Raw genomic sequence first — 26,261 nt, 5'->3', positions numbered from 1 at the left:
TAGTCAGTCATGCACTCGCCCCTGGAATTCCCGAGCTACACCCCAAACAATGCCTAACGAGGCGAGTTTTCGTAGAACAATATGTTGGTCAATTACGATGAGGTCGTAGATTGATTCCTCACCTGCTCTACACGGTCCTTCATTTGTATGGCAGTAAATCAATGAGCTCTGAAGATGCAACGTCCCTTTATGTCAGCGACAGCCGCAAGGCTATAGAACGAAATAGTCATTTGCTGCCAGATCAGAAAAGTTAGTCGCTTAAGGCTGTGGCAATAGGTGGCGACAGGGCTAGGTCGGAGGAAAGCTCATGATGGCCATCGAGGGTTGGCGAAGTTCAGTTGTTACTGTAGGGCGTAAAATTGGGTACCCATGGGCGCCGACGGGTACCCGGAAGTGTTTTGGGTAACCCGTGGGCGCCTAAAAGAACTCATTTTCCCCCGTGGGTACCCGTGGGTACCTAAAAATAGAAGACTGTTATAGGGTAGGTAGAATTTATTCAATGTGGAAATTAAAATTTATATTTGAAATTACAGAAATTAAAATAAAATATAAGAGAATTATTTTACGAGACATGTTTAGAATATCAACTAGAAAATAATTCATTTTTATTATTGTAATTGGAGCTCCAAGTCTCTATCTGCTTGGCGAGGGTTCTGTTACAACTACTTTATTTGAAAGGCGATGACGCATACTCGCGATTGATATAGAGGAATTACAGTGGAAACATCAACTTCCCGTGGTATTTAGTAAGCGACAGCCTATGTACTAATGTTGAGATTGCTATGAGAAGCAAGCACTAGAGCTACAAATGATTAACTGTACGTTTTAGAATCTTCTTTAGTCGTATACCTTGTGAAGCTAAAAGTATGACTTTAATGACGGTAACTTGGCAAGTGAATGGCTGTGGGGACGAGATCTAGAATAGTCTGATCTATGTTGGCTCTTGAATCTATGAACGTTTTGTCTTAGCGTTGGGCTGGAAGAAGATATACCTTTAGGGACACTGAAGATAGTCTTGATGCTGATCTCTTTTAGTAGACGGAAGAGATAGCCGTCGAGAAGGATCTCAGACATGGTACGGAGGGCTCTTTCAAAAGTCTTGTCCAAGCACTAGCAACGCCACATCAATTTATCCCTGTCAGGTACCTGAGGTACATGGGGTTATGGCAGACTCGTTCGCTTATCCGCTATAACCTCTGTAACTTCAGGGTAGTAGGCGCTGCTGACCAGGATCTAGCGGTTGCTGGTGTGCTGTAATCTGCTATTTTTCAGCGCTTGGGGAAATCAAGAAGTACTTAGTGTACTTAGCCTCGTAATGATTGGCTGACTTACTAGCGTCGCTTTTCCCTCTGGACAAGACTTTTAAAAGAGCCCTCCGTACGGACGTAGAGCGCTGCAAAACTCGAAAAAACGGGGCGCTATCATCAGGGCTGAATCAATTGAGCTTAGTGACAATAGAAGTATTACGCTAAATCATATTTAGACGCTCGTAATTTCATTTCGGACATGGCGCACCGGAGAATTCGCTAGTTCAGGAGTAGCAAACGGCGCTAGCATACGAGTTAACGGGTCGGTTGTAAATTTCGAAGTCTGGACTCTGCCATGAAAGTAAATTTTCGATTTTTCCATGATCTTTTTTCACAGTAGGGGCTGCCAGCATCCCAAATCTCTCCAGCCGTCACCATGTTTCAGCACAACACACTGCCGGCATCAGCTAGAACGTTGATTTTAAAAGCTTTCGGCAGTTTAGTTGCTGTTATTCTATGTTACAAGGCATTCTCATCATATCATAGAGAGGAACTTCATGATTTCATCAACCATGCCTCGAACAATGCTTCCATCACCCTTCTCCACCATCATGGTGGCAGCGAGTGTCTACCGCAATTTGACTCTTCCCTTATTGTCAACGAGTCAGAATTTGTACGCAGATCATGTCAACAAGTCTCGCCGTATTCGCTACCACGGGCTAGGATAGGAACTGTGACTGCTCATTTCGGTGAGCCCCAGGATCATTATCAGAAAGCGCTACAAACACACCTGCTACACAGCTTGGTTCACGACACGCAACTTGAAGTTATGTGCTCTCCAGTTATGGACGACTCGGCCTGGAACAAACCTGCCTTCATTCTGTCCCTACTCCTCGTGGAACTGATGAAGCCGGCGGAGGAGCGGTTGGAGTGGCTATTCTGGGTGGACCGAGACACTCTTATACTTGATCAGTGCCGTCCCATATCAAGCTTCCTCCCACCTGACGCTCCCCAGGACCATTCATACAGGGGCCGAAGAGAGGACGAAACGAAGCATGACACGCATCTGATTGTCACGAAGGACTGGAATGGTCTCAACGCTGGCATTTTCCTCGTCCGTGTAAATCAGTGGGCTATAGAATTGTTCAGCGATATTCTTGCCTTTCGAGATTACAACCCCAATGTAACGCTTGAGTTTGCCGAGCAAAGTGCGATGGAGATTGTCATGAAAGAGCCCAAGTTCCAGAGACATGTGGAAGACGTCCCTTGGGTGTGGTTCAATGCCTATCCTGGGGATAGCCCTGCCGAGTTTGAGGAGAGGGACAGTGAGGAGGGTCTAGAAGAGCACCATGCTAGACGAGGGGACTTTCTTCTTCATTTCGCGGGTCGCAAAGACAAGGACAAGGTCATCGATGGATGGGTGGAGATGTTGAGGCGGCAGAAGGGCCCATGGCAGCCGGAACGAATACTGAGGAATGCTAATGCGAATATCCAAAGCTTCTGGGCTCAACTGGGACACCATGCCGATTGAGGCGATATCTAGGATGGCTTAACCCCCGAGTAAGGTCACTATCCGACAAAGAAGTGAATCCTTATTATGTGATTGCCTTGGCGGCTACTTTTAAGAACCTTTATCAAGCCCGGACAAAATGAAAATAGTAAAATCAGAGCTAAAAATTCATTCCAACTTGCCATTTCTATGCTATTGGTGCCGTATTCTTAAGGGGTGTGCTTCTGTATTGAGCACGTACTTCATTCGCCCGTCACTCTTCACTTGAAACTCCGAATCCTCCGCAAACATCAGATACAAGTACTTGAGTGTTTCTGCAAGCCAGAAACTCTCCATCTTGTCGATCCACTGTCCCGCCTTGTTCTCTTCTTTCTTCATTACACTGCGTAGCCCTGCGTAACCTCCCTCGACGCGACTCATCTCGTTCAGCGCCTCAAAGGCCTCCCACGCCCAGTCCTGCCACTGCTGGTCACCCGTGGCCCGGTACGCGTAGTAGAGGCTTTCTATGGTCTCGGGTCGCAGAATGTACTCGGGGTTAGTAGGGTAGAAGCCGCTGGCGTGATAGAAGGACCGCCACTTTCTTGGTGGCGGGCGGTTGGCTGATGGTTTGGTGAGAGGTTGGTGATCGTCAACCCAGCGGAACGTCTCGGGGCTGATTCCGGCAGGACTTTGACGATATACCTCGTAATATGACTTGGCAAGCTCGAGGCCAAAATCGACAAAGGTTTGGTTTTGGAGGAGCAGACCGCCAAGAATCAAGGAGCCGCCGCAGACGCTAGCCACTGTTCCATCGCATGGCTGTTAGACAACTCGACTTTTGTATAAGTGAGGACAAGGTTGATGGAACTCACAGTGGCTAGACATAGGGACAGTTGTATTTCCACGGAACTCCCCTAGAAAGGTTAGGTCCGGTCGGGTTGTCGGAGAAGATGCCAGATATTGCATCGATGACTCGGCCGCTAGGACCCAACTGTCCTTGTACTCGACAAATGACACAGGGTCGTATGCATACATCTTGATGAGGTACTCGTAATAACTATCGGAGCCGCCTCCCCAGCCACTCTGATAGTCCCCAAAGTGGCCGTTTTGCAGCCGAACATATGTGCCCACGAGGCCAGGTAATCTGAAGCCCTCAGGCTTGGGGTGAATCAGGTGCGCTTGGGCTCTCTGCGCGAGAGCAGCGTACGTGGTATTTCCGGTCAAGTCACTTAGCCGAGTCCACTCAAGAACGAGCGTACCGAAACATGTTATAGAGTTATCGATGTTACCGAGTCGACGCGGGCGTGGATTGAAAATGACTTCGTCATCTGGGACTCCACTCGGCGTGTCAAAGGCAATGCTGAGGCTGTCTGCAAGAAGTTTGGCCGTCTCTAGCAGAGTATCTCTCAAGCGTGGATCTTGTACGAGATGCTTGAATGGACCAGAGAGTAGGTCATACGCTGTATTAACAGATACATGGTTAGTCAGTCAACCCAGCAAGAACATCGAGGCACAACACATTGTCAGGGGACAGAGTTAAAACACACTATACCTGAGAGCAAGCCTCCAAGATAACGAATCGTCGTTTCAAAGAGAGAAATAGGCTGGTCGGGAACCGCAGTGACACTAAAGTCGGTCGCGGCAATCTGTCGCAGGATCTTATCCACGATCTTGGCTTCGTTCATGATAATGGCGGTGCTTAGCCCATCAACAGCAGTTGCGCCCCAACCATTGCTAGCATGGTCATCTCATGTCAGCCTCGTCGTCAATCTGACCATGAGTCTCTAGAAAAAAAAGCGAGAAGATACTCACCGATCGTCCTCGTATGTCTGACTGACTGGAAGCAAGGTGTCGTGGGGGGCCGCATATGTTTCGTAATTGTTCCACGAGAACCGAAAGGCCTCTATGATGGCAGCTGCTTTCTGGCTATCACCCTTGGTTCTTACGGGGATTAGCTGCGAGTCCTGGCTGGCTGGACCAGGGTACGCTGGGTGAGCTCGGAATAAAAAGGTAACCAGGTGGTATGCAACAAATGCCGCTCCAAGCCATAAGATGGCTCGTTGGGCTAGTGGCTTTCTCATATCCTTTTGGGATGCCGAGAGGCAGTAAAACGCAAATGGATGGTAAGATCAGAGAATAATCAGCTGGTGTTCAATTTAGAGATCGAAACGAAAACATCTTGAACCACCGAAGTGTGGAATGTGGGCGCTGCTTGATGAAGCCCCTAGATTGCCGATTTCCCCTGACTAACCAAATCAAAAGGAGACGAATGAATCTCATCTTAATTTAACGTGAAGGACGTGGCGTAAGCTGGCGTTCTACAATTCAGTCTGTATTTGGTATCGTGGGAAGCCGGCGTCTCACTAGTTCCAGATCCGGAGCTCAACCTCCCCCCTGTCGGCCGATTGTCGACAAAAAACCGACGGCTCGACACCTCATTAGTTGGCGCCAATAGCCGAGACCGTACGGTGCTTGCAGTACGTAAGTCATTAACTACTTTTCAACTTAGTGTTTGAATTATTGATTTGTGCCCCACAGACTACCGTATTGATAACGCACCGCGGACTGGGACTCACACATCGACCAAGGCCCCAGATTAGCATCATCGAGCTCAGTTACAGAGGCCGCGCCTCGGACTTTGGAGGTAATAATAGAGTCCTGTCCCCCTTCTCCACTCTCGCCTTGCGATCTCCGTTTTTTTCTTTCTACACTCCTTACACTCCTTACATTCCTTACACTCGTTTACACTCGTTTACACTTGTTACACTTGTTACACTTGTTCATTGCTAACATGCGCTGGATCTCTCTTTGCGCCGTCCTTGGTGCGGTGTTGCTGCCGGCCGTGAGCGCCCGTCCTTTGTGTCGTCCCGACGTTACCACTACACCCGTAGCTTCGTCCACCCCCTCAGCGACCCCAGTGCCTACTCCCGAGAACCTCATCCTCAACGGGGATTTTGAAGAGGAAGATCTCTCGGTTTGGTCTTTGAGAACCGTGACGGTTGAGAAAGACGCCGCCAAAGCTCATTCGCCAGACCACTATGTGTAAGCTTGCCTCAATGCAAAAGTGATCAATGATATCCCGCTAACAGGAACAGTCGTTATTTTGTCCAGAATGAGTATGCAGTCGGCGGTAACAACCTCAACCAAACCATCAATGGTCTCGACACAACTCGGCTCTACCGCCTATCTTTCTCAGCGGCCGTGTTTGGTTCTCCTTCACTGGGCGCTGCGTCCTGTTCATTGGATGCTCTCCAGGGAGACACCGTATTCAAGTCGTGGAACATTGATACCTATTTGCGGAACCGGTATAAATCATACGACACCGAATTCCTCGTCAATAGCGAGGATATCACGTTTACTTTGAGACTCCGCTGCTCTGTTGGGGTGAAAGTCACGATTGATATTGGCGTGGATGATATTGTCATGACAGATATCGGGCCAGCACGTATCTAATGCGTAGCAGACATAACGTCCATCAGTCTTCTCTACCTATAACCCTTACTATTCCAGAGTAGACTGTGTTTTATTATTAATGTCACTCGTTCTTGCGTGCAATATTTTGAAAGAGCTCGTGCTTCAAAGAAAACTCTTTAATGAACTTGATGACCTTAAATACCTGTCGGTGCTGTCGCAGGTGGGCGCTGTGTGGTATTGGCTCGCCGAGCACTTGGCAGCCAGTGTTGGTATGTCCGGGTGGCACTGGGATGAGATGATTCCAACGTGAGATATACCAACCTAACTCTCGTTGTCATTGAGATAATCTTTATTAGGAAATCCAACAATGGAATTGTATGGTTAGCTTGTTGGAGTAGATGGAGATGTACTCAACCACTTAATTTTGCGCTATTATGGAAAAAAAGGCCCGTGGATGCAACAACGGGGCTGCCAATGGAACCAAGGAAGACGTGGAAGTTGGGCAGATTCTCCGGCGCCAGCCCTACATCAGACTTGCCGATGTCTCGCTCCCACTGATCATGATACAGTCCTTTATGATAACTTGGAAGTGCTGCTTGTCTCTTTCATCTCTTCTATTAGTGGTTTTGTAACGAGTCGAAGGCCAAGGTGACTACTAAACTTAACCGGCGAAGCCAGCAGCACAGATAATGGCATGGACCTGGCACTTCTTTCCATTATTTTGAATGATAGCTTTATCGACACCCTGTGTATGTGGTAGGAATAAAATCGATATTGCCCTAAACCAGGGCGTCGAGGCACTAATGATCAGATCAGTGGTGTGTAGACGATTATGAGAAAGCATAATACTCCAGGACCGTCTCGATGAAGGAACCTAATGTTTGAATTTAGTGAATTTTCGATGTGCACGTCACAGTTACTAAGGCCCAGGTTTGGGTTTCAAGCTGAATCTTTTTCCTTTCTGCCGGAATCCTTCTAACTTTTTCGACCCGTCCAGTAGGCCTGAAGTTAGAAGGGTTGAATTGAAGCTTCAGGCAGATGCCAAAGGAGTCTGTGTAAACAAGGCAGGCCCCTCTAATGATCAGGCATCATATTACCGCGAAATACTTCGATAAGCCCGTTACTAGAACGCGGAAAACCCGTGGCGTGGGACCCTCCAGAAGAGCAGATGTAGAACCTAGCTATCTTCGAGAAGCACTGGGAGAGCGGGCAGTACAAACAGAGTAGGCAAGGCTTGTATAGATAATAATAGAGTGGATCAAAGTCGGCAGTAATCGAGCGCATATATTATAGATACGTCTGTGCCAAATACCCTTCTAGAGATACGGTATCTCTGGTAAGGGTTGCTTGGCTAGACAATCTACCCTACCTAAATAACAGCCCCTGCCGCAAATGAGATCCCCCAAGCAGAAATCAAGGCTTGAAATACCCCGTCCAGAGTTTCCGCAAGAGGCCATCCGGATCATACTTGGATGCGATAGCTCGAAGTTTGGCCTGATTCTTCTTCCCATAGCTTGCAATGACATCTTGCAGTCTCCCAGAATAGTTCATATACTCATAGCCATATCCAAATCCCCTCTCCTGGGCCATGGCGTTCAGGTTATCAATAAACTGGTTCGTCCGGGTGTCAATCATATCATCGAGGGCCGAGTCGGTCCAGGTCATAGGTATGGAGATAATATAAGAAGGGAACTCTGCAGGTTTAAGGCCCAGAGCGTTACCGCCATTCCTCTGCATGGCCTTGAACGTAGGGTTGGTGAGGGGCTGGAAGACCATGCTTGTGTTGAGAGAAGCCCCTCGAGCTTTTACATCCGCTCTAAGCTCGTTGGCGAAGGTGGTGAAGACTTTGGTGATATCATTTATAAAACCGTTGCTGTTCACGCCGTCGCTGACAGAAGTGGCGTACCATGATTGCCTCTGGCCAAACACAGATCTTGAAGTGGTTCGAATCTGGCCTGGAATGTCCGTGATGAGTGTGTTGTTGGAAAGTGGCTCTGGGAGCCGAGAGAACGCCTCCATGGTGTCGAACTCGCCACCAGGCGCGTACAGAGAGGAGAGGTTCAGATGGAAGCCGTATACCGTTGGAATGGGTGCATCGCCGGGAGCGCCGGAATAGGTGAGGCCGAATATCAGGTGCGAGTCTGGATCCTGTCCCGAGTGTAGTTTTTCCCTGGTAATCCTGGTAAAAGTATTGAGAACGTTGGCGGTATCGGAAGCCGGCCACACCGTCAGCCGGCTCCAGACGTCGCCTTGCTCGTAAGCTTCGAGGTCAAACCGGGTAACAATGCCAAAGCTAGACCCGCCGCCACCTCTAAGAGCCCAGTAGAGGTCCTTGTTTTCTTTTGGGTTCGCGTTCACAATCTTGCCTGATACAAGAGCGACCTGGAAGTTCCGAACGTTATCGCAGCCCAGCCCTCGCCTGCCGGTCAGGAACGAGAGGCCACCTCCCAAGATAAACCCTGAAACGCCTACCGTAGGGGCGCGGCCGCCAACCACCGCGAGACCCAGGGGTGTTACAGTGTCAGTGACGTTGATCCAGCGGGCACCAGGGCCAACAGAGACTGTGGAGCGGTCGGAGGAGACATGGATGTCACTCATCGAGTCCATAGTAATAACGACTCCTGCCTCAATATTAGATCCCTTGGCGAACGCGGTGTGTCCTCCGGCCCTAACAGTAAAGGGGCTGTCATGCTTGGTCACAAGCCCCAGAGCCTTCGAAACATCTTCGGGGCATGCGGGAAGAACTATGCAGGAGGGCTCCATGTCCTGTCTGCCTGACCAGTAGACGTTGGACGCGTTGTATGCGGCCGTGTTCGGGTATGCCACCTTGCCTGGCAAAGCAGTGTTGATTATCTCGCACTGCATGCTGAGTCAATATCACCATGTGCAACATTCTCTGAAAGTAGGATACCTACTACCGGCGGGGATTTGCCTGTCGGGTGTGCGAGACATAGCAAGCCATGCATCAAGCCTGAGAGAAGAAATCCGGCAACAGCGTGCTGCATTGTGAAAATTGTATTTGAGTTAAGTCAATGGTAGGTAAGTAGAGCGGTAAGAACATGGACATAGAGATTCTACAAGATATCTGCGATGCTGATGTATCATATAATATATACTTCATAGCACCACGACAACAACAACGAGCACAGCCACAGGATAGTTTCCCCTCATCCACCCTTCAAGGGTGTCAAATGTACTGCCAAGACATCGGGGTCGCATTCGAGATGGACCAGCAATACCTGTGCTTATACGTATATCCTGGCTTTGCATCAAGCCGGAAGCGACGGATCGGCACCGGCAATACAATTTCGTCGTGGGCGTCTCGGGTTGTCGTCATAGTCTGAGCTGGACGCGATCAGTGCAACTCTGCGGGGGCACATAGCAGGGGTAAAAGAAAGAGCCCGTTAGGCGTTCCCATTTTTCAAAGTTCTTCATCTATTTAGTGGTGTTCGTTCTCGCTTTGGTTACGTCACCGTTTATCAAAAGACTGGGCGAGTCGGCCCACAACTAGTCGGTTAATGCCTTCGGCCACTGGTTGAGTCCAGAGCTTATTGCTTGTGACGAGCATGAGAAATGTTTGATAAGACTGTGCCACAGAGGTATAGCACCTAAATAATAGATATACCAGTATTCGTATCACCGTCTATCTAGATACAGAATTCTTGCCAGGTCATACTCGAATGAGGCAATGGCACAGCTCCACGTCTGTTGTGGTAGGACACAGGTGGTATCACCGACAACGTGGTAATGTTGGCTGGCCTACTAAGTTCAGTCTTCTTTTAAGAATTTAAAAGGTTGTGAACCCCATGTTTCATATTCGTATATTTTCTTAGGACAAATTAATGCAGGGATGAGAGCTACGCCCAGGGGCTGTGCACACGGTGATCACCATGCGGGTCGTGACGGACTAATAAAGCAGGGTTGTGTACGAAATACGCCGACATGCTCGTTCTCGTTGTCAAATTAACACACGTACTTTACGGCCTCATGCACCAAGCAGTGACAGGTCACTTAACCCGAGTCATTAATGTTAGTCTACCAGACAACTCTCGAAATAGACCCGCCTTTATTTTTGGGTGATATAGATCACTGGGTACATGAGTCGGCACGTATACATACTATTTACTGAGACTCAGCTCTTAAGCTACACAGGGAATAGGGGATATTAGGACTGACTTAGAGGGGGTTGCGGAGCCTTCACCCAACTAGTGGTACTCGTTCTCGTTCTCGTTCCTATCCCCGTTCGCTTTCCCGTCCCGATAGCTTTTGATGTATAGCAGAGGACACAGACGCGCAATCAACTCGCTAAGCCATGAATCATCGCGTTCCCGTTCGTTCTCATCCCGTCTGTCTTACACCTTACAGCAGGTATATAGAGCCCAAGGCTCTCAAATGTCTTCTTACAACCTTCATCCACACCAACACACGCTACAATACTCTAGCTTGTCTCATTTGCAATGAAAACCAAGAATTTCTTCAAGCGGGCATGTGCTGCGCTTTTGCTTCTGGCATCCTACACAGAAGCATTCACCCCGACGTGCCGCAACCTGCCGGGCGACAGGAATTGACCAGCAAAGGCGACTTGGGATGCCTTCAAGAGGCGAAGCACAGAGCTTTGCTACCTCTAACGGTCTCATCATTGTCGGAGGTGGCTGTCCTTCCGTCGGATTTGCTGGCGGCTATGTCCAAGGGTCCGGACACTCGCCCGTGGACTCGACATACGGCAGGCGGCCGACTAAACGCTTGAGTTCGAGGTGGTCACGGCGTCTGGGGACTTGGTTTTTGCCAATCGACGCAAGAACTCGGATCTATACTAGGCGTTGAGCGGCGGTGGCCCCGGCAATTACGGCGTTGTCACGTCGGTAACAGTTCGTGCCTACCCAGATGCGACCACTGCCGGGGCTACCTTGTTCTTCAATACAACTGGCATGCCTACCGATATTCTCTACTCGGCATTGGAGCGTTTCTACTCTGTTCTTCCGTCTTGGACTGATGCACGCCTTCATGGCGGGTTCGCCTTTTCATCCTCATTCTTCTCCATCGCCATAACAGCCTACAACCAAACTTCAAGCACGGTGGAATTCAACATGACACCTTTTCTACACATGTTGGACAACCCCAACATCACCTACTCAGTCCAGTTCGTTGACCAGCCTCGATACTATGACTTATGGATGTCAAAGGACTCTGGTGCCGTAGGAACACATTGGGGCTCTAGTGGACGTCTTATTCCGAGGGCCACTCTGCAGAATCCTGATAGCCTTGCAGATTTGATGCGAGTGATCCAATTCCAGGTCGAAGATGGCGCAATTGTAGGTGGAACCGTCCTCAACGGGACGAGCCGGACGGGCATTCCCAACGCGGTGAACCCAGCTTGGCGTCAGGCTACTGTCCTCGCGTTGACAATAACCGATTGGGATTTCTCGGGGACCTCTGAGGCATGGAATAGGATGCTGGAGAATCAGGAAAAGGCTACCGAGGTCTGGGATCCCATGTGGGATGCTGTTACGCCTGGAAGTGGTAACTACGCTAATGAAGCCGACGTTGCGAAACCCAACTGGAAGAAGGCCTTCTATGGATCCCATTACGATCGGCTCCTGGAGATCAAGCGTAGGTGGGATCCGAAAAGTGTCTTTTATTGAAATAGGAATGTGGGCAGCGATCAGTGGAAAGTCACTGCAGACGGAAGGATGTGTAGGAGTGTATGATTGGGTTGTGGCCAGAGGAAATCGCTGAACGAGGGATGGTTTTTTTTCCTTCTCCATTGATTTTGGAATTTTAGATAGTCCAATAATTTAAAGCTGGCCCGGAACCATATTTGCTTGAGACTCATAAATTGCTTATCCTAAAAGGCACCCCCCAGCGGACATGGATCTTCGAGGGTGGAAGTCGTGACAAAGCCTTCTTCACACCCTGATGCTCTATGCTTCCACGAGATCAGCCAGGATATCATGAGGACGGCGTCACCACGCACTTAAAGGCAGTCATTATTTATGCGCAAGCCATTCGGAACCTTACCAGATGTGTGAGATCTAATAATAATATCAAGCATCTTAAGCAACAGCGCGAATCTCCAGTCCTTCTAGGTCACCCTTCGTATCCCAATCCTCCACTATACTAGCATAATCAAGGAAGCCTTCGCCCCAGTTTCCTGCACGCGCAACGCTGGCCTCCTCTGCCTTGGACTTGGCCCTTTTGCCCTCCCCCGTACCATAGCTTGGCGTGCAGCCCTCAATGCACCCGAAGCCGGAAGCTGTCTCTAGGACTCTCTGCGTCCAGGCCTCTTCACCTTCTGCAGTCGGCTCAACGACCAACTTCTGTTGTGCCCCACCATCGCAGGAAGCAAGCTTCTGCCGTGCCTTCTTGATGGCACTGGCCATATGCGTTGCCATCACATCGACCATGTGCGCGTAGTTGACCGTGGCGCCCATCTGATAAACACCAGAAAGGAAGAGATTGGGAAAGTCACGACTCATCAGCCCGTACAGTGTGGCCAGCTTGTTTGACCACTTTTCCTCCATTTCCATGCCGTGTCGACCGTGGAACTTCATGCCTGCGCGGAGAGAAGGCCCTCCAGCAGTCAGGGGCTCGAATCCAGTACCATAGATCAAGATATCCACTGGGTATTCTTTGCCATCAAACACAAGGCCGGACTTAGTTATCGACTCAACACCTCGGCCTTGAGTGTCCACAAGAGTCACGTTGGGCTAGTTGAAGGTGTGTAGATAATCGTCGTGGAAATAAGGCCGCTTGCACCAGCCCGGGTACCACGGGGTCAACGACTCAGCAATCTCACGGTTCCTGACCACATCGCGTACTCGCTTGCGTATTCTCTCTTGGCGAGGAAGATCGACTTTATGCAGCTGAGAAACATACGCGGGGAGTGTTTCCTTGGTCAGCCCGGCCGTGGCGGGACCGCCGATGAGGGCAGCATACGAAGGAAACGTGGCCCAGGCATCTTGGACAAGGTCTTCATCGGGCCTGCAGCCCTCGACAAACATGGCCATGTTCTCACGACGACATTTTTGCCAGCCTTTTTTGTTGCTCACCTCGGCACGAAACTGCTCGGCATCAACCTTCTGCTGACCGCGAACGTCGACGGCGGAGGGAGTACGCTGGAACACATACAGCTCCTTGGCCCATTTGGCAAGATGGGGGGCGACTTGGATGCAAGCGGCGCCAGTGCCGATGATGGCCACCTTTTTGTCACCCAGGTTACTCAATGTTGCGTCTTCTGGGGACCCTCCGGTAGCCTCGTAATCCCATCTAGCCGTGTGAAAGACAGTCCCTTCGAACTTGCTAGAGCCGAGAATTCGAGGCAACTTGGGATTGGTCAGGGGCCCAGCCGTCATGATGAGGAACTCAGTGCGGAGTGTCATGGGCTTCAACTGGCCGTCTTTGGTTTGCTTCAGGAACTCCAAGATCCACTCGGATTCCGTATAATCCCAAGTGGCCGATTGCACCGTGGTCTTCCAAAGCGCTCTGTCGTTCAGGCCGTAGGTCGATGCGAGAAGCTCTGCTAACTTTTACTATACTATTTTATACTAAATTACTTACTATAATCTATATTACCTATTCTAGATCTGCTTATCTTATCTCTATTTTATTCTTATTAATAATAATAATTTATACCTATTCTATCTAAGATATTAGTATAAATAGATTAACTATTTCTAACTCCTCTATTAGTATCTCATTAAATACTACTGCCAGCTCGTAAAATAGCAAAGCAATTATATCTTCTGAACTTTCAGATACGAGATATAGCGTTGCGGAGTGGGTTGGTTGTTGGCAGGGTGTGGAGGTCAATCCACATCTTGATCGCCCGCCTCCAGAAACGCTCCTGTGCACTGGCGATATGCGCCTCTGCTTCTGCTACGCTTGTTGCCACCGTGAGGAATGTTCCCACGATCAGTGGTAACCGAGAAATGTGCCTGGAGGAACTACGAAGTAAGTTCCGGAAGGTTCCTCAGGCTGAACTTTGCCTGGAGGAACTACGAAGTAAGTTCCGGAAGGTTCCTTAGGCTGAACTTGCCAGACACACTGAAAGCACGGACCATTTTGCCAAGACTTTGCCGATTTTACGGTGCCATTTATGTATTTTTTACTGTCAACTTTTACTCTGAGCAATGGCTTACTGATGCGAGGCGGATTGGTCTGCTGTAAAGGGTAGCTAGATGGCTAGGGCCTAAAGAGGCCTAGCTGTGAGTAGTGTGGCGATCGGGTCAATACGCTAGCCTCGTGAGGTTAGTATACGCTAGGTCCTGATCTGGGGGGTTTATGTGATCACCTTGCTTACAGGGTTGATCACAGTGATCGTGGAGATGATTACGGTGATCATCTCCATGGTTTAGCGTAATCACTTATGATTGGTGAGAGATTTATACGTGGGCCTCATCGCACGTGACATGTGTATGTCAGGCCGTGACAAGGAGAGCCTGGCAGGCTGATTGCTCTCGAGCCGACATCGCCGACAGAGAAGCAGGAGACCACCATCAACCCCGAAGCAAGGTCGAAGCACGGGGCGAGGCCCTGGGTATTGATATTGCTCTACGAGAGAAGCTAATCCACTAGTAAGATCACGAGACAAATATCTAAGACGAAGAAAATGCAATCTCGCGGAGGTCTAGCATAAGAAGCGAGCAAGCCGGAGGGATGACAGTCTTGCGCTCTATCCCTTTGACCGTGGTAAGACTACACTTGGGCTAGTGACAGGGGATCAGACCAATAAAAATAACGCAAATGAAAGGTACCTCTGCCCCCACCTATTTTAGGTGGTGATAGAAGTCCCAGCAATTTCCCTTATTACAAAGAGCTACATTACACTCCTTACATCGCCAACGTGACTGCTTAGGGCGGCTGTTGCCGCCGCTGTCTGCCTCCAACGGCCGCGGCCGTGGCTCGCCTAGCCGTACACGCTTGCAAGCAAGGCATGCCGACGGATTCTTATTTCGGACCCAATTGTGCTGTGATACAGGCGTAAATTCGTCTCCCGTTCGAAACCACTGTCGTGACTGACTTTGGGTTGCGTACGCTGCAATGAGGTCATCAACAAGGCGTTGCCGCCAACTCTTCTGCGATGACTCCGGCTTCCACTGTGGCTGCCCTCGTAGCTGTAAAAGGAAGCTGTTAATAAGGGCTATTTCTAATAGAAAGTCCCAAGCAAGGGCCTTCCAGCCGCCCCTACGCACACGGCGATTAGGGCCCCAATAAGACCGCAGTTGGTCACCACGGTCTACAGCATTCATCTCAAGATTGTAAGCAGCTGCGATAGACGGGATAGAAAGCAGCTTGACAGGCTCGTCACCAAAGAAACGCTGTATTGGCCGTGATTGCATTTGGTCCCCTGTCGGTCTTTTCCTCTTACAGTCACTCCTTTCATTGCCCGTAAACGCGGTTGAAAGAAATAGCACGAGGGCGTTGTCTTTCCACACGATCTGATTGACCTAGCGGAAGACAAATTAGTAGGGGAAATACAGCATAATAATGTCCTAATGACTGACCTTATTATCTGCTGTAGGGATAGCTTTAAGAGTGTTGAATTTGATGCTGCCGGCAGCTGTATTATCTGCAGCCTTGAGCTTGACGAGAGATGTGTGAAGACCACAGTTACGGCGGGCTGTGCCTGTGGCCCCGTGACCAAGCTGACGGAGCCGGCGAAAGAGGTCATTAGAAGAGAATAGGTTATCGAGAAAGACGTGATATATGGAATCCGGCAGCAGATTTACTAGGGCAACAACCACAGCTTGAGTCGGGTTCAGATAGATCATCCTCTCTCGTATCCGCTGCCGGCTCTGCCGTAGCTGTGACCCTTGCCGGAGCCGTCGAGCCGGCCGGACCCCTACAGGCCCGAACTTCCGGCCCGGCCTGTGCCAAATCCACCGGAGGAAATAGCCCTGTTGGGCCACAACCCAGACTTTGAAGCCCGTTGGGATCGGCTTATTAGGGACGGTTGTTGTATCAAGGGACCGGCCAAGGAAGCGGACCATACACTCATCTACAGCGATAGCTGTGCCCGGGATGAAGAAAACTGTAGACGCATACTGTATGTGGTCAGACCAGGCGTTAACCCGGCTATAGGTCCGGCCAAGGAAGGTGATATCAGGACCCTGATCAATCGTTATAAAGTCAAAGAGACGAATATGTCGTGATAGTTGCGTAAAGCAGTCATGACTCATATACTTAGTGACTGGGTGTGAGGGCTCTATTTGCTGTAGCTTAGAAACCTTCCAATAGTCCTTAATCGCTGGTTCTATATGAATTTGCATATAAATCAGGATCGCAAGCCATGTGTAGAGTTCAGCAACAGAGGTCGGCTTCCAAGTTAACAGTCGTGACCGCGGCTTTAAAATGCGGATGCTAGCTTCGTGCTGCTGCAAGAGATAACCAACCCAGCTATTCGTGTAGCTGACCCATCCCTCTACTAGAGAAATAGGTAGGAATGCCTGGAATAGTAACAGTGGCTGCTGGGGCAGAGCTGCTAACACAGGGGCCGCGTTGGGAAGGTTCATCGGCTCGAAGTTGTAGCCGCGATCCGGGACCGGATTTTTGATTGGCCGGCACGTATTATCAGTTGGATGCTCACGGCGGCTGCCGCAGTCAACGCGAATGAAGCTATTGTCATCATACACATTGACTGCTTGGCTAGGGGGCAGTTGGGAATCCATAGGGACATTAAGAACGCATTGTATGAGGAATTAGGCGGGGTTGTTTCTGAACGTGCTCTAGGTCACTCTCTTGTACTCAGCCGCGGCAGGGGGTGGTGTGGGGCGCCAAGCCCAAGTGTAGTCTTACCACGGTCAAAGGGATAGGAGAAGCTGAGGCACTGCAGGAGGGAATCGACAGCCAGCCAGAGGGGGGCAGCCAGAGACTGGTGAGTTGACATCATCGATATCCTCTACCCCACATATTTGCACACTCGATATTACAAATCGGAAGTTGAATAACCAACCAGGAAGACTGCTATAAAGTTACGGCGAGAGACTGGCGAGTTATTAGAAGAGAGTGACAGATTCATGAACCTTATTATGTAGGACTACTGGGGCGGATTGGACTGATGCTGTGAAGGGTAGCTAAATGGCTAGGGCCTAAAGAGGCCTAGCTGTGGGGAGCCATTTTTGGCTAAAGAAGATCGGCCCCATTATATACTACAACCCATGCGCTACAACACATATGCCATAACCCACCTAACAACGCGCCATCTTATTTTTCTTGTAAAAGTCAAGTGTCATAATTGATTCTTATAAAGAAATGCTATTTAGAATGCCGAGGACCTTTTCAATATACCTCACACCTACCGCCACTCCATCCTCATCTTGGAATTCTCGTTCGTCACCAAAATCCAGGTTGTCCTCGTCCAGACAAGTCAAGCATGTCTCGACCACCTCGCTGTATTTAGTACCCATCTTAGCTCTTAACATATTGCTACGACTAAGAGTAACTAGGTGCTCCTTCAGTATATTGGGATTCTTAAGCTGTGACCTGTCTTCAGTGAGACTAAGAGCTGTCGACGGCTGCGCAGCCCCGTCGGGGTCGTAAGCAACGAGCGACTCCCACAGACCAATCTCGAGGAGGCATACGCCAAGGCTGTAGATGTCGTGCTGCATCACATAGTAGTCGACGTTGTTTCCCTGCCGCAGCGGATGCCGGTATAGATTGGACTCCCACTTCCTATCGATCACCGGGTATGTCCTCCCATCCGCGTTTCGGATGACCTGAAACCCAACTAGGCATGCCATGCTGGGGAGTCTCCCCTCCTCCGTCTCGCTGAGGCTCAGTATCGTCTCAGGACGGATATTCTTGTGTACGAACCCGTATAAGTGAACGTAATAGACAGCATTGACAAGCCTTTTCGCCATCTCGAGGCGGTCGGAAAGTGAGTCATGGGCTTGGCCGGAGAGCAGCAGTTGCCGAACCGTGCGGATGGCCGTGTATCCCTCTGGAACCCGGAAGAGGAAGGCCATGCCGGAGGTCTTACCCTGCCGCACGACCCCCTTGCAGCTAAAGACTCCAAAGGTGAGGGGATCCGAGTCTCGAAGACGGAGGGCAAACTCCCGTGCGTCTTTGGACCGGACTGCCCCGTTGGTGACCATGTCGACAATGAGCCGTCTGGAGTCTCCTGGACGCGTGGCTATCAGGGCCGTGCAGGACAAAATGGCTTCTTTGTTATAGCCGTCTAGCTCCTCTTCGCGAATAAAGACGCTCTGGGATTCTGTCGAGGGCCCTTTGAACGCTCGACGAAACTTCCGGGCTACCAAACTGAAGTCTGCTGCTCCTGTAGGTCCGGTTTTGGTGACGTTGTTGAGCGTCGCGTCGACAGTAGGAGGAGCAAGTTTGATCAAGTGAAACCAAGAAGGCTCGTAGAGTCTCTGCCAGGATTCCAGTTCTGCTATGGTATCCTCAAGGGTATCCTTCAAACGCACGAACTGTAGCTTTTTTACCATTTCGGGCATTTGGCGCCGGGAAAACTTTGAGAGATTCTGAGTAGCTGCATCCAACTTGCCCCGGAGGATGCAAAGAGTTCGCTGTTGAAGAGCTTTGTGGTCGTCGGTCATGGTGCTTTCTAGCTCCTTGGTCACCTCTAGCTGGCTGAGAACTCGTGTCCAACACACTTCAATGCGGACAATCATCTCGCCGACCTTAGCGTCAGCTTCCCGGTAGTCCTTGCATGCCTGAACCAGAGCCTTTCCCCATCTTTTTTTTTTTATCTAGTTAGCCCTTATGATCATCGGTGATATCTATGGAATTATTGTCCTGGATACATACTTTATGCATACGTCGATAGTCCCGGCAAGGCCAACAACTCCAATAGCGAACTCAGCCATTAAGTGCTGAAACCTAGAAGTCAGTGGAATTTTCGAAGGTCGTGCTCAGGTGGAAGTCCGGGATGTGTGTATTGCTACCGTTGCTTCAGTGTGCGTCTGAGTGTAGGAATACAGTCGCAAAGACAACCCAACCCGAGAGTCGATCGGAGTGCGGGGAACTGACTAGGGGTCAATCCGCCTCCCTCAAGACAGAGATTTGCAAATGGGCAACCGCGCGGACCGCCAACCTTTCTAAAGATGCAAATGGTGTGATAATGACGTAGAAGGCTGAACGGCAGTCTGAACGGCGGTAGGTGGCTTGCTAGGGTCACCCCAATAGTTGATCAACGCGTGTGCACGAGTCCTACACAATGCGGCAATTTCGCGATTCGTCAGGATAAGACGTTGGGCCTCAATCTGACAATGTCATCAACCGACCTTCTCAGAAATCCCACTCGGCAGGGTGTCCGCCACAGATATGGCACCTTCTATCACCTGCGACAGTACGTAGAATGCCGGGAAATGGTTTGTGATATATTCGAAACTGATGCTTATATTGACGCTGCACGTCGATTGCCATTTCAATCAAGTGTGTTACTTTCTCGAGCTGCTGTGTGAGACCGCGGTGGCTGGGTCTCCAGCTAACAGGGGGATGATGGAAGCCAATCTAAACGGGGGTAGCGCTTACAAGCCGGATGCATACAGGAAGCTTTCTAACCTATGCCTCTCCACATACTTATCTCACTAGGTAGCTCGCATGACCAAAAGAAATGGACCATAGGCAATGGTGATTTGCTTGATGTTAAATATCCGCGGCCTAACATATTAGCCGGTACAACCAATTAACGCACATAGTAGTGCAGCAGGTGACAAGTCGTGACGTGTGGTGTAAAAACTAGCCAAGGTCTAGATAAACCCACTTCATTCCCTGGCGCTAATGGTCACGGCGATCATCCAGGTAGAATTCTATTCAATTTCCCCTAAGATTCACCTATCGCCAAATTTGTAGAAATACTTATCTCAATGGAGCATGAACTACCGGACTATGTGCGGGACTACAAGCTGGAGACCACATTCCCTAAGAAACGCGAAGTTGTCCACATCTATGATGACCCTGATGCGCCTCCATCGTCGCAACGACGGTTGGAATGTTGGAAGCGTGACAAACGGCCCATTGGCCGTGGCGGCCAGGGGCAAGTTTTTTTACAGACATGCATCAATGGCAGTCGACATTATACCCATCGCGCAGTGAAAATAATCCCACTTCAGGATGGCGGCGGAAGACGACGATACATTCGAGAGCTCGAAACCATTGTCAAATTCTCTCACGACAAGGTACGTGCTCGTCCGGGTTTCCATGTCATGCCACAGCCAGGCCGTTGAGCGCAATAACGGGCTATGAAGGCACTTCATGCTGACTCAAACGAGTAGTACTCCAAATACTTCGTGAAGTCGCTGGGATGGTACGAGAATAAGGACTCGTTGTGTATCGCCATGGAGTATTTCCCTACAGGAGATTTGCAGACATATCTCTGCGACCACCCTGCCTTACCTGAAGACGACTCCCGCCAGATCACCAGTCAAGTGCTGCGGGGCTTGGTAATCATGCACGGAGAAGGTTTTGCTCACCGTGACATTAAGCCTCAGGTGAGTGCACTCCGAAAAACTCGACCGCCGTTCGTTCAATTTGGTAGTGGACAAGTATCTGACCTCCGGCATAAGAATGTCTTAATTCAACAACGTCCAACACCTACAGAGCCAGGCTCTTGGTGGGTTAAACTTTCAGATTTTGGTATCAGCAAGAGACTGGAAGCAGCTACTAGCGGCGCAAGCACAGTGATCGGTACCGTCGAATACATGGCACCGGAGCTCTTTGACCAAGACAGCCTCCCGGATATCAACTACCCGGCAGCAGACATGTGGGCCTTGGGCGTCATGACCTTTTGGATATTGACCAAGTCTCGTGTGTTCTCGAGTCAACGGCATTTCTTTCAGTATGAAGCGCGCCCAGACACACTCTTCCCTCGTGGCTCTTTGGTCGATTTTCATGTCAGCCTAGACGGGCAGGCTTTTATTCGTGCATTGATGGGGCCGAAGCCGGATGAACGGCTAGACTCTAAAGCAGCCATTTGTCATGCCTGGGTTCAGTCTTGGATGCCAAGTGCGCCAATGATTTCAGACGATCGCAGCGAGTAAGTCCAGCGACTCACAGAATGTTCTGAGCTGACAGTTGACGATATAGATCATCAACTTCTTCTTCCGAAAGGAGTTCGTTCGATGACGAGAGAGGAATGACAACACAGGTCTCAAACATGACTGATCTCTCCAATGCTTTCCAAGTGGGCTCGAGTACCCAACTGACCGTTATTCCACGGAAGCTTTCATACGAGGTGCTTAACCATCATATATCGAACTTCCATGCCGAAGGGTCCAGCGGCTAACCGTCTATACATGATCAGGTCCAGACACAGCTATTGCCAGCAGTAGAGATGGGGGACGAGGCCGAGGTCGAGCTACTTCTCGAGAAAGGCGCTGACCTAGAGGTCAAAGATGGCGATGGCGACGGGCAGACACCGCTATCGCAGGCAGAAGCGAGCGCGCTTGAGGCTGTATCCAAGCTGCTTCTTGAGAAAGGCGCCGACCTAGAGGCTAAAGATGGCGACGGTCAGACACTACTATCGCGGGCAGCAGCGAACGGGCACGAGGCTGTGGCCAAGCTGCTTCTCGAGAAAGGCGCTGACCTAGAGGTCAAAGATAGCAATGGCCGGACACCGCTATGGTGGGCAGCAGCGAACGAGCGCGAGGCCGTAGTCAAGCTGCTTCTCAAGAAAGGCGCCGACCTAGAGGCCAAAGATGCCTCCGGTTGGACACCACTATTAACGGCAGCAGCGAACGGGCACGAGGCCGAGGTCGAGCTGCTTCTCGAGAAAGGCGCTGACCTAGAGGTCAAAGATAGCAATGGCCGGACACCGCTATCGTGGGCAGCAACGTACGGGCACGAGGCTGTGGCCAAGCTGCTTCTCGAGAAAGGCGCTGACCTAGAGGCCAAAGATCGCCGGGGTCGGACACCGCTATCGCGGGCAGCAGGGAACGGGCACGAGGCCATGGCCAAGCTGCTTCTCGAGGAAGGTGCCGACCTAGAGCCCAAAGATATCTACGGTCGGACACCGCTATCGTGGGCAGCAGGGAACGGGCACGAGGCCGTGGCCAAGCTGCTTCTCGAGAAAGGCGCCGACCTAGAGGCCAAAGACCGAGAGGCCGGAGGTCGGGGTCGGACACCGCTATCGTGGGCAGCAGCGAGCGGGCACGAGGCCGTGGCCAAGCTGCTTCTCGAGAAAGGCGCCAACCTAGAGGCCAAAGATGCCTACGGTGGGACACCACTATCGCGGGCAGCAGAGAGCGGGCACGAGGCCGAGGTCAAGCTGCTTCTCGAGAAAGGCGCCGACCTAGAGGCAAAAGATATCGAGGGTCGGACATCGCTATCGTGGGCAGCAGGGAACGGGCACGAGGCCATAGCCAAGCTGCTTCTCGAGAAAGGCGCCGACCTAGAGGCCAAAGGTCAGGGTCGGACACCGCTATGGTGGGCAGCAGGGAGCGGGCACGAGGCCATGGCCAAGCTGCTTCTCGAGAAAGGTGCCGACCTAGAGCCCAAAGATATCTACGGTCGGACATCGCTATCGTGGGCAGCACAGCGCGGGCACGAGGCCGTGGCCAAGCTGCTTCTCGAGAAAGGCGCCGACCTAGAGCCCAAAGGTGGCGACGGTCGGACACCGCTGTGGTGGGCAGCATCGTACGGGCACGAGGCCGTGACCAAGCTGCTTCTCGAGAAAGGTGCCGACCCAGAGGCCAAAGGTAGCTACGGTACACCGCTATCGCAGGCAGCAGCGGACGGGCACGAGGCCGTAGTCAAGCTGCTCCAAACCTATACTATCACCATGAAGACCTAAGTCGTCACTGATCCGTTCTAGTCTCTCGACCCATGCGCGACCTAACCTGGACCAGGCGGTCTGAGATTGCAGAACGTTGACTAAGCGCAGCAATACGGAGTACCCCAAGTACTGATCAGGAAGGATCATACTGGATCACCGCGGGACGCCCATAATCCGGGACGATCCATTAGGGGATCATCAGGGGATCATCAGGGATCAGCAGAGGGACATGAGCCACTATGATCCCAGGAAAAGTGCACAATATAGACCCTATATATTCCCGTGGACTAGGCCATACGCTCCTCGGCTATCAATACAACTATTTTTCCCCCTCTTTGTTCTTAGAGGTTGTAGGGGCTGGAATAAATGTATCTTCCTTTAGATTGAATGTTTAAGAATTAAATACAATTATTGCTAGACGCTAGGGAGCTCTAAAAGAGAATAGGACCGAGCCGGCCAGGGAAAACAGCGATAATGAGTAATAAATAGTATAGCTAGTAGGGCAATGAATACCTGCAAAGGATATATATCAGGTTGGGGTTGGAGGCGGCGAAGATCTTAGTGATGCCATATCCATAACATCACCGGCGATAGTGCCTGGTCTAAAAGGCATCGACACCCACGCCCACATTCTCTCCTTCCTCCTTTCCCTTCAAACAGACACCTGCGAGGACGCCTACAACTGCCTAATGCATACCTACCCCAAGGCGCCACCTACCTGGTACAGGACGGTGCTTGTCAGTCTCGTTCCTTCACCAGCTTAATTGCGCTAGCACAGTTCCTCCAGGCTTCCTTTGGCGGGCCGCTTGCCGGACCGGTCCCTCCTGTTGCCAGACACGCAGAAAGCACGGGCCAGCTTTGCCAAGACTTCGTCAATTTTACGGTGTCATTTATTTATTTCTACTATCACTTTGTACTGTAAGCCGAGCATTAGATTTCGAGAATAAAGTGAGAAGAAACCTCCACTTCGCACCCTCTTCTCCAATTACCCCTTCTATTCTGTAATCAGCAGATAATAAAAGTCCCGTCAATAAATTGCGCTTTGAAATCCGTCTGCTCCTCATACTTCTCCCACTTAGGCTTCGCCATCCCAATTCGCTGGAAGACGGGCTCGTCTGAATTGAACATTGTGAGCAGTAAAAATCAAACCTCGTCATCGGGATGGAAGCCGTTTTCGTCAGGGTCCAAAGGAGACTCACCCTTCGTGGCACGCGTCGTTGCTATATGTAGGCAGAACATTGGTTGGCCCTCGAAGACCCACCACTTGTCATCTAAGCTCCAGTCGTAATCAGGATAGACCAGCATATTTGTTACTAGCTCTTTGTTGTACCTGACATCGGGATACTTCCTGCTGGAGTTAGCAGGCTGATGGCAGCTGATTATTGCAGCGGAGCCGGAAAGTGTGATTTCCCCGTATAGTACCTCCCCCCCTGAGTCGCGGCCGGTAGTGACGATTCTGGCCCTTTTAATGTCTACAGCTGGAACCCAATCTGCTATATCATCATATGTAATGCCGTTCTTGACAGAGGCCCATGACCATGAAGGTGCACGATATGGGGAAGGCTGCGGCTTTAGGTCACTGTAGTAGTTCCCAGGGAACACCCCCTCTTTCTTTTCTGCGTACCAGAAAAGGCCAATAAGGAGAAATTCTCCATCCCAGAGACCGGCCAAATATCGGACATCAGCCGCCGGCTTGTATTTCTTTATGACGCCAGCTAATGCAGGCAATATGTCATTCTCCTTTGTTAGGTCGAGGCTGGAATAGGCGGACGCTATATGGTTCCAGAGAAAGATATTGTTTTGGAACAAGAAGAGCGACTTCTTTGGAGTGTTCGAGGCCCGGTCTATGCCTTCGTTGACGCATCTACATTCACACTCTTCCCCTTCTATGCATTCCCATACGAGCTCCTGAGGACCAAAATGCAGTACACGCCGTGAGAGAATCTGTTCCTGGAAGACCCATCCACGCCGAAGCAAGGGGAACCCATCGGCAGAATCGAAATGTTGGACCTTACGCCAGACTCTTATGACGGAGTTCTCTCCTCCGTTCAGCGTAAATAAGAAGTCACAGAGCCGATGATATAGTGATTCGGAGAATAGCCCCTTATCCGGCCCTCCACTTCTGGATGCGGCGACTGTCAGGTATGCATTGCCGTAGGTCTCATGCATTCGAAGTCCTTCCTTCTGCCAATCCTTATTATCATCCTGGATTATACAGAGGCTATCAATCCACAAGTACCGCTTCTTCAATTGACGCGTAATTCCCACCGCATCTTTAAATATCTTCAGCAGGTCCCTAAAATTAATAGACTGCATACATTCGGCAATATTCTCTTTCGTAGTTTTAAACATTAAACCTATCCCCCAGCAGTAACTCAGGCAAACATAATCGGCGTAAGTATTACTTATCTCGATCAGGCAAATATCACCCCCAACAGGAACTTGAGTCTGTCCTCCGTGCAGCTCGCCAAGATCAAGAAGTCTCTTCAGTAGCGGGATTTCGGAGAGTCGAGTGCAGTTGTGGTGTTCGGAGTCGCACCGCGCAATTATGCTATTTATCCATTGTAGAGCCTCGATTGAACCTGTATTTCCAATAATATCTTGAAGAACAGACACCGTAGCGTAGTGAGAAATCGCCGGTTGGGTTGCAAAGGGGCCCATGTCAGGAATATCATACACCTGAACACTATTCTGCATTCTGCTTGCTGTCATCCACGCGACCTCCATCCATGTACCGTAGTGGTAAATTCCGATCTCCGACTCATCATCAATTAGCAGAGCGTAATTTTAGACGGCTTCCGAGATGAGTCGACAGAATTAACACCCTCTCTCCATCGATCTACAGAGGTTTCTTTTACAAGCCCATCATACCCATACATAACCCCACAAGCAAACCGCACATAGTGGAGTATGTGGAACGGCAGCATTCAGCCCGGAAAAGGGGAGGCACATAAGCTCTGTTGTTATTCCAGAGGTAAATGGTGTGATTTCAACATCCTCCAACCGCAAGGCCGACATAGTGGGACTTTTCCGGTATCTTAAGGTGCTTATTTGTCACAAGTTAGAGAGATGAGATAATATGGGCAATAGCGGGAACAGCTCCAAAATTAAAGTAATCCGCGTCTCATTGCAAATGGCCATTGACTGAATTTGTGAAGTGGCGCCGGGCTTCAGCCCTAAGCCTTTGGGAAGTGTTACAACTGTCGGACACGTAAGCGGGTTATTTACGGTCCGAGTTAATATATTCAATGCACAGGGAAGTAGATGATAATAAGGGGGCCTAATAAAGCTATTCCAATTAATCAAATCTGTTGTGTTCAAGCTGTTCTTGATTCTGGATGTATCTGGCTCCACCCCCCAGGAGCCAATAGGTTCGCGG

General features: G+C 50.3%; 10 protein-coding genes across 10 annotated transcripts; 5 read left to right on the top strand and 5 right to left on the bottom strand.

Annotated features, from left to right (window-relative positions):
- Positions 1-1,612: 1,612 nt before the first annotated feature.
- On the top strand, positions 1,613-2,891 carry BGZ61DRAFT_466180 (galactosyl transferase GMA12/MNN10 family-domain-containing protein). Its single transcript, XM_046247655.1, has one exon. It carries the CDS (start codon positions 1,684-1,686, stop codon positions 2,776-2,778), a length of 1,095 nt encoding a protein of 364 aa, XP_046095017.1. The 5' UTR covers positions 1,613-1,683; the 3' UTR covers positions 2,779-2,891.
- A 58-nt stretch (positions 2,892-2,949) lies between these two features.
- On the bottom strand, positions 2,950-4,970 carry BGZ61DRAFT_434229 (glycoside hydrolase; the record flags this gene model as incomplete). Its single annotated transcript, XM_046243949.1, has 4 exons — positions 4,549-4,970; positions 4,289-4,470; positions 3,609-4,196; positions 2,950-3,539 (listed from the first exon to the last, which is right to left on the bottom strand). The coding sequence occupies exons 1-4, from the start codon at positions 4,815-4,817 to the stop codon at positions 2,950-2,952; spliced, it is 1,629 nt and encodes a 542-aa protein (XP_046095016.1). The 5' UTR covers positions 4,818-4,970.
- Positions 4,971-5,419: 449 nt separating this feature from the next.
- On the top strand, positions 5,420-6,291 carry BGZ61DRAFT_466178 (uncharacterized protein). The gene is made up of 2 exons (XM_046247654.1): positions 5,420-5,778; positions 5,832-6,291. Exons 1-2 carry the CDS (start codon positions 5,528-5,530, stop codon positions 6,187-6,189), a joined length of 609 nt encoding a protein of 202 aa, XP_046095015.1. The 5' UTR covers positions 5,420-5,527; the 3' UTR covers positions 6,190-6,291.
- A 1,272-nt stretch (positions 6,292-7,563) lies between these two features.
- BGZ61DRAFT_371809 (uncharacterized protein) lies at positions 7,564-9,155 on the bottom strand (the record flags this gene model as incomplete). The annotated part of the gene is made up of 2 exons (XM_046242130.1): positions 7,564-9,009; positions 9,066-9,155. 2 exons carry the CDS (start codon positions 9,153-9,155, stop codon positions 7,564-7,566), a joined length of 1,536 nt encoding a protein of 511 aa, XP_046095014.1.
- A 1,481-nt stretch (positions 9,156-10,636) lies between these two features.
- BGZ61DRAFT_486451 (uncharacterized protein) lies at positions 10,637-11,792 on the top strand (the record flags this gene model as incomplete). Its single annotated transcript, XM_046249862.1, has 2 exons — positions 10,637-10,798; positions 10,968-11,792. The coding sequence occupies 2 exons, from the start codon at positions 10,637-10,639 to the stop codon at positions 11,790-11,792; spliced, it is 987 nt and encodes a 328-aa protein (XP_046095013.1).
- Positions 11,793-12,203: 411 nt separating this feature from the next.
- On the bottom strand, positions 12,204-13,502 carry BGZ61DRAFT_486450 (uncharacterized protein; the record flags this gene model as incomplete). Its single annotated transcript, XM_046249861.1, has 2 exons — positions 12,204-12,857; positions 12,969-13,502. The coding sequence occupies 2 exons, from the start codon at positions 13,500-13,502 to the stop codon at positions 12,204-12,206; spliced, it is 1,188 nt and encodes a 395-aa protein (XP_046095012.1).
- Positions 13,503-17,390: 3,888 nt separating this feature from the next.
- On the bottom strand, positions 17,391-18,974 carry BGZ61DRAFT_371835 (uncharacterized protein; the record flags this gene model as incomplete). Its single annotated transcript, XM_046242131.1, has 2 exons — positions 17,391-18,843; positions 18,916-18,974. The coding sequence occupies 2 exons, from the start codon at positions 18,972-18,974 to the stop codon at positions 17,391-17,393; spliced, it is 1,512 nt and encodes a 503-aa protein (XP_046095011.1).
- A 1,002-nt stretch (positions 18,975-19,976) lies between these two features.
- Positions 19,977-21,149, top strand: BGZ61DRAFT_371932 (kinase-like domain-containing protein; the record flags this gene model as incomplete). Its single annotated transcript, XM_046242145.1, has 3 exons — positions 19,977-20,288; positions 20,385-20,600; positions 20,676-21,149. The coding sequence occupies 3 exons, from the start codon at positions 19,977-19,979 to the stop codon at positions 21,147-21,149; spliced, it is 1,002 nt and encodes a 333-aa protein (XP_046095010.1).
- A 554-nt stretch (positions 21,150-21,703) lies between these two features.
- On the top strand, positions 21,704-22,075 carry BGZ61DRAFT_285663 (ankyrin repeat-containing domain protein; the record flags this gene model as incomplete). Its single annotated transcript, XM_046238507.1, has 1 exon — positions 21,704-22,075. A coding segment is annotated over one exon (372 nt), but the record flags the coding sequence as incomplete, so codon positions are not given.
- A 2,310-nt stretch (positions 22,076-24,385) lies between these two features.
- BGZ61DRAFT_300744 (heterokaryon incompatibility protein-domain-containing protein) lies at positions 24,386-25,270 on the bottom strand (the record flags this gene model as incomplete). Its single annotated transcript, XM_046238684.1, has 2 exons — positions 24,386-24,903; positions 24,952-25,270. Coding segments are annotated over 2 exons (837 nt in total), but the record flags the coding sequence as incomplete, so codon positions are not given.
- Between the last annotated feature and the right edge of the window lie 991 nt (positions 25,271-26,261).

The sequence above is a fragment of the Ilyonectria robusta genome (genome assembly GCF_021365365.1).
Source record: "Ilyonectria robusta strain PMI_751 chromosome Unknown BGZ61scaffold_48, whole genome shotgun sequence".
NCBI lineage: Eukaryota > Fungi > Ascomycota > Sordariomycetes > Hypocreales > Nectriaceae > Ilyonectria > Ilyonectria robusta.
Note: the sequence above shows the minus strand (reverse complement) of the source record. Positions and strands in the feature narration are given on the sequence as shown.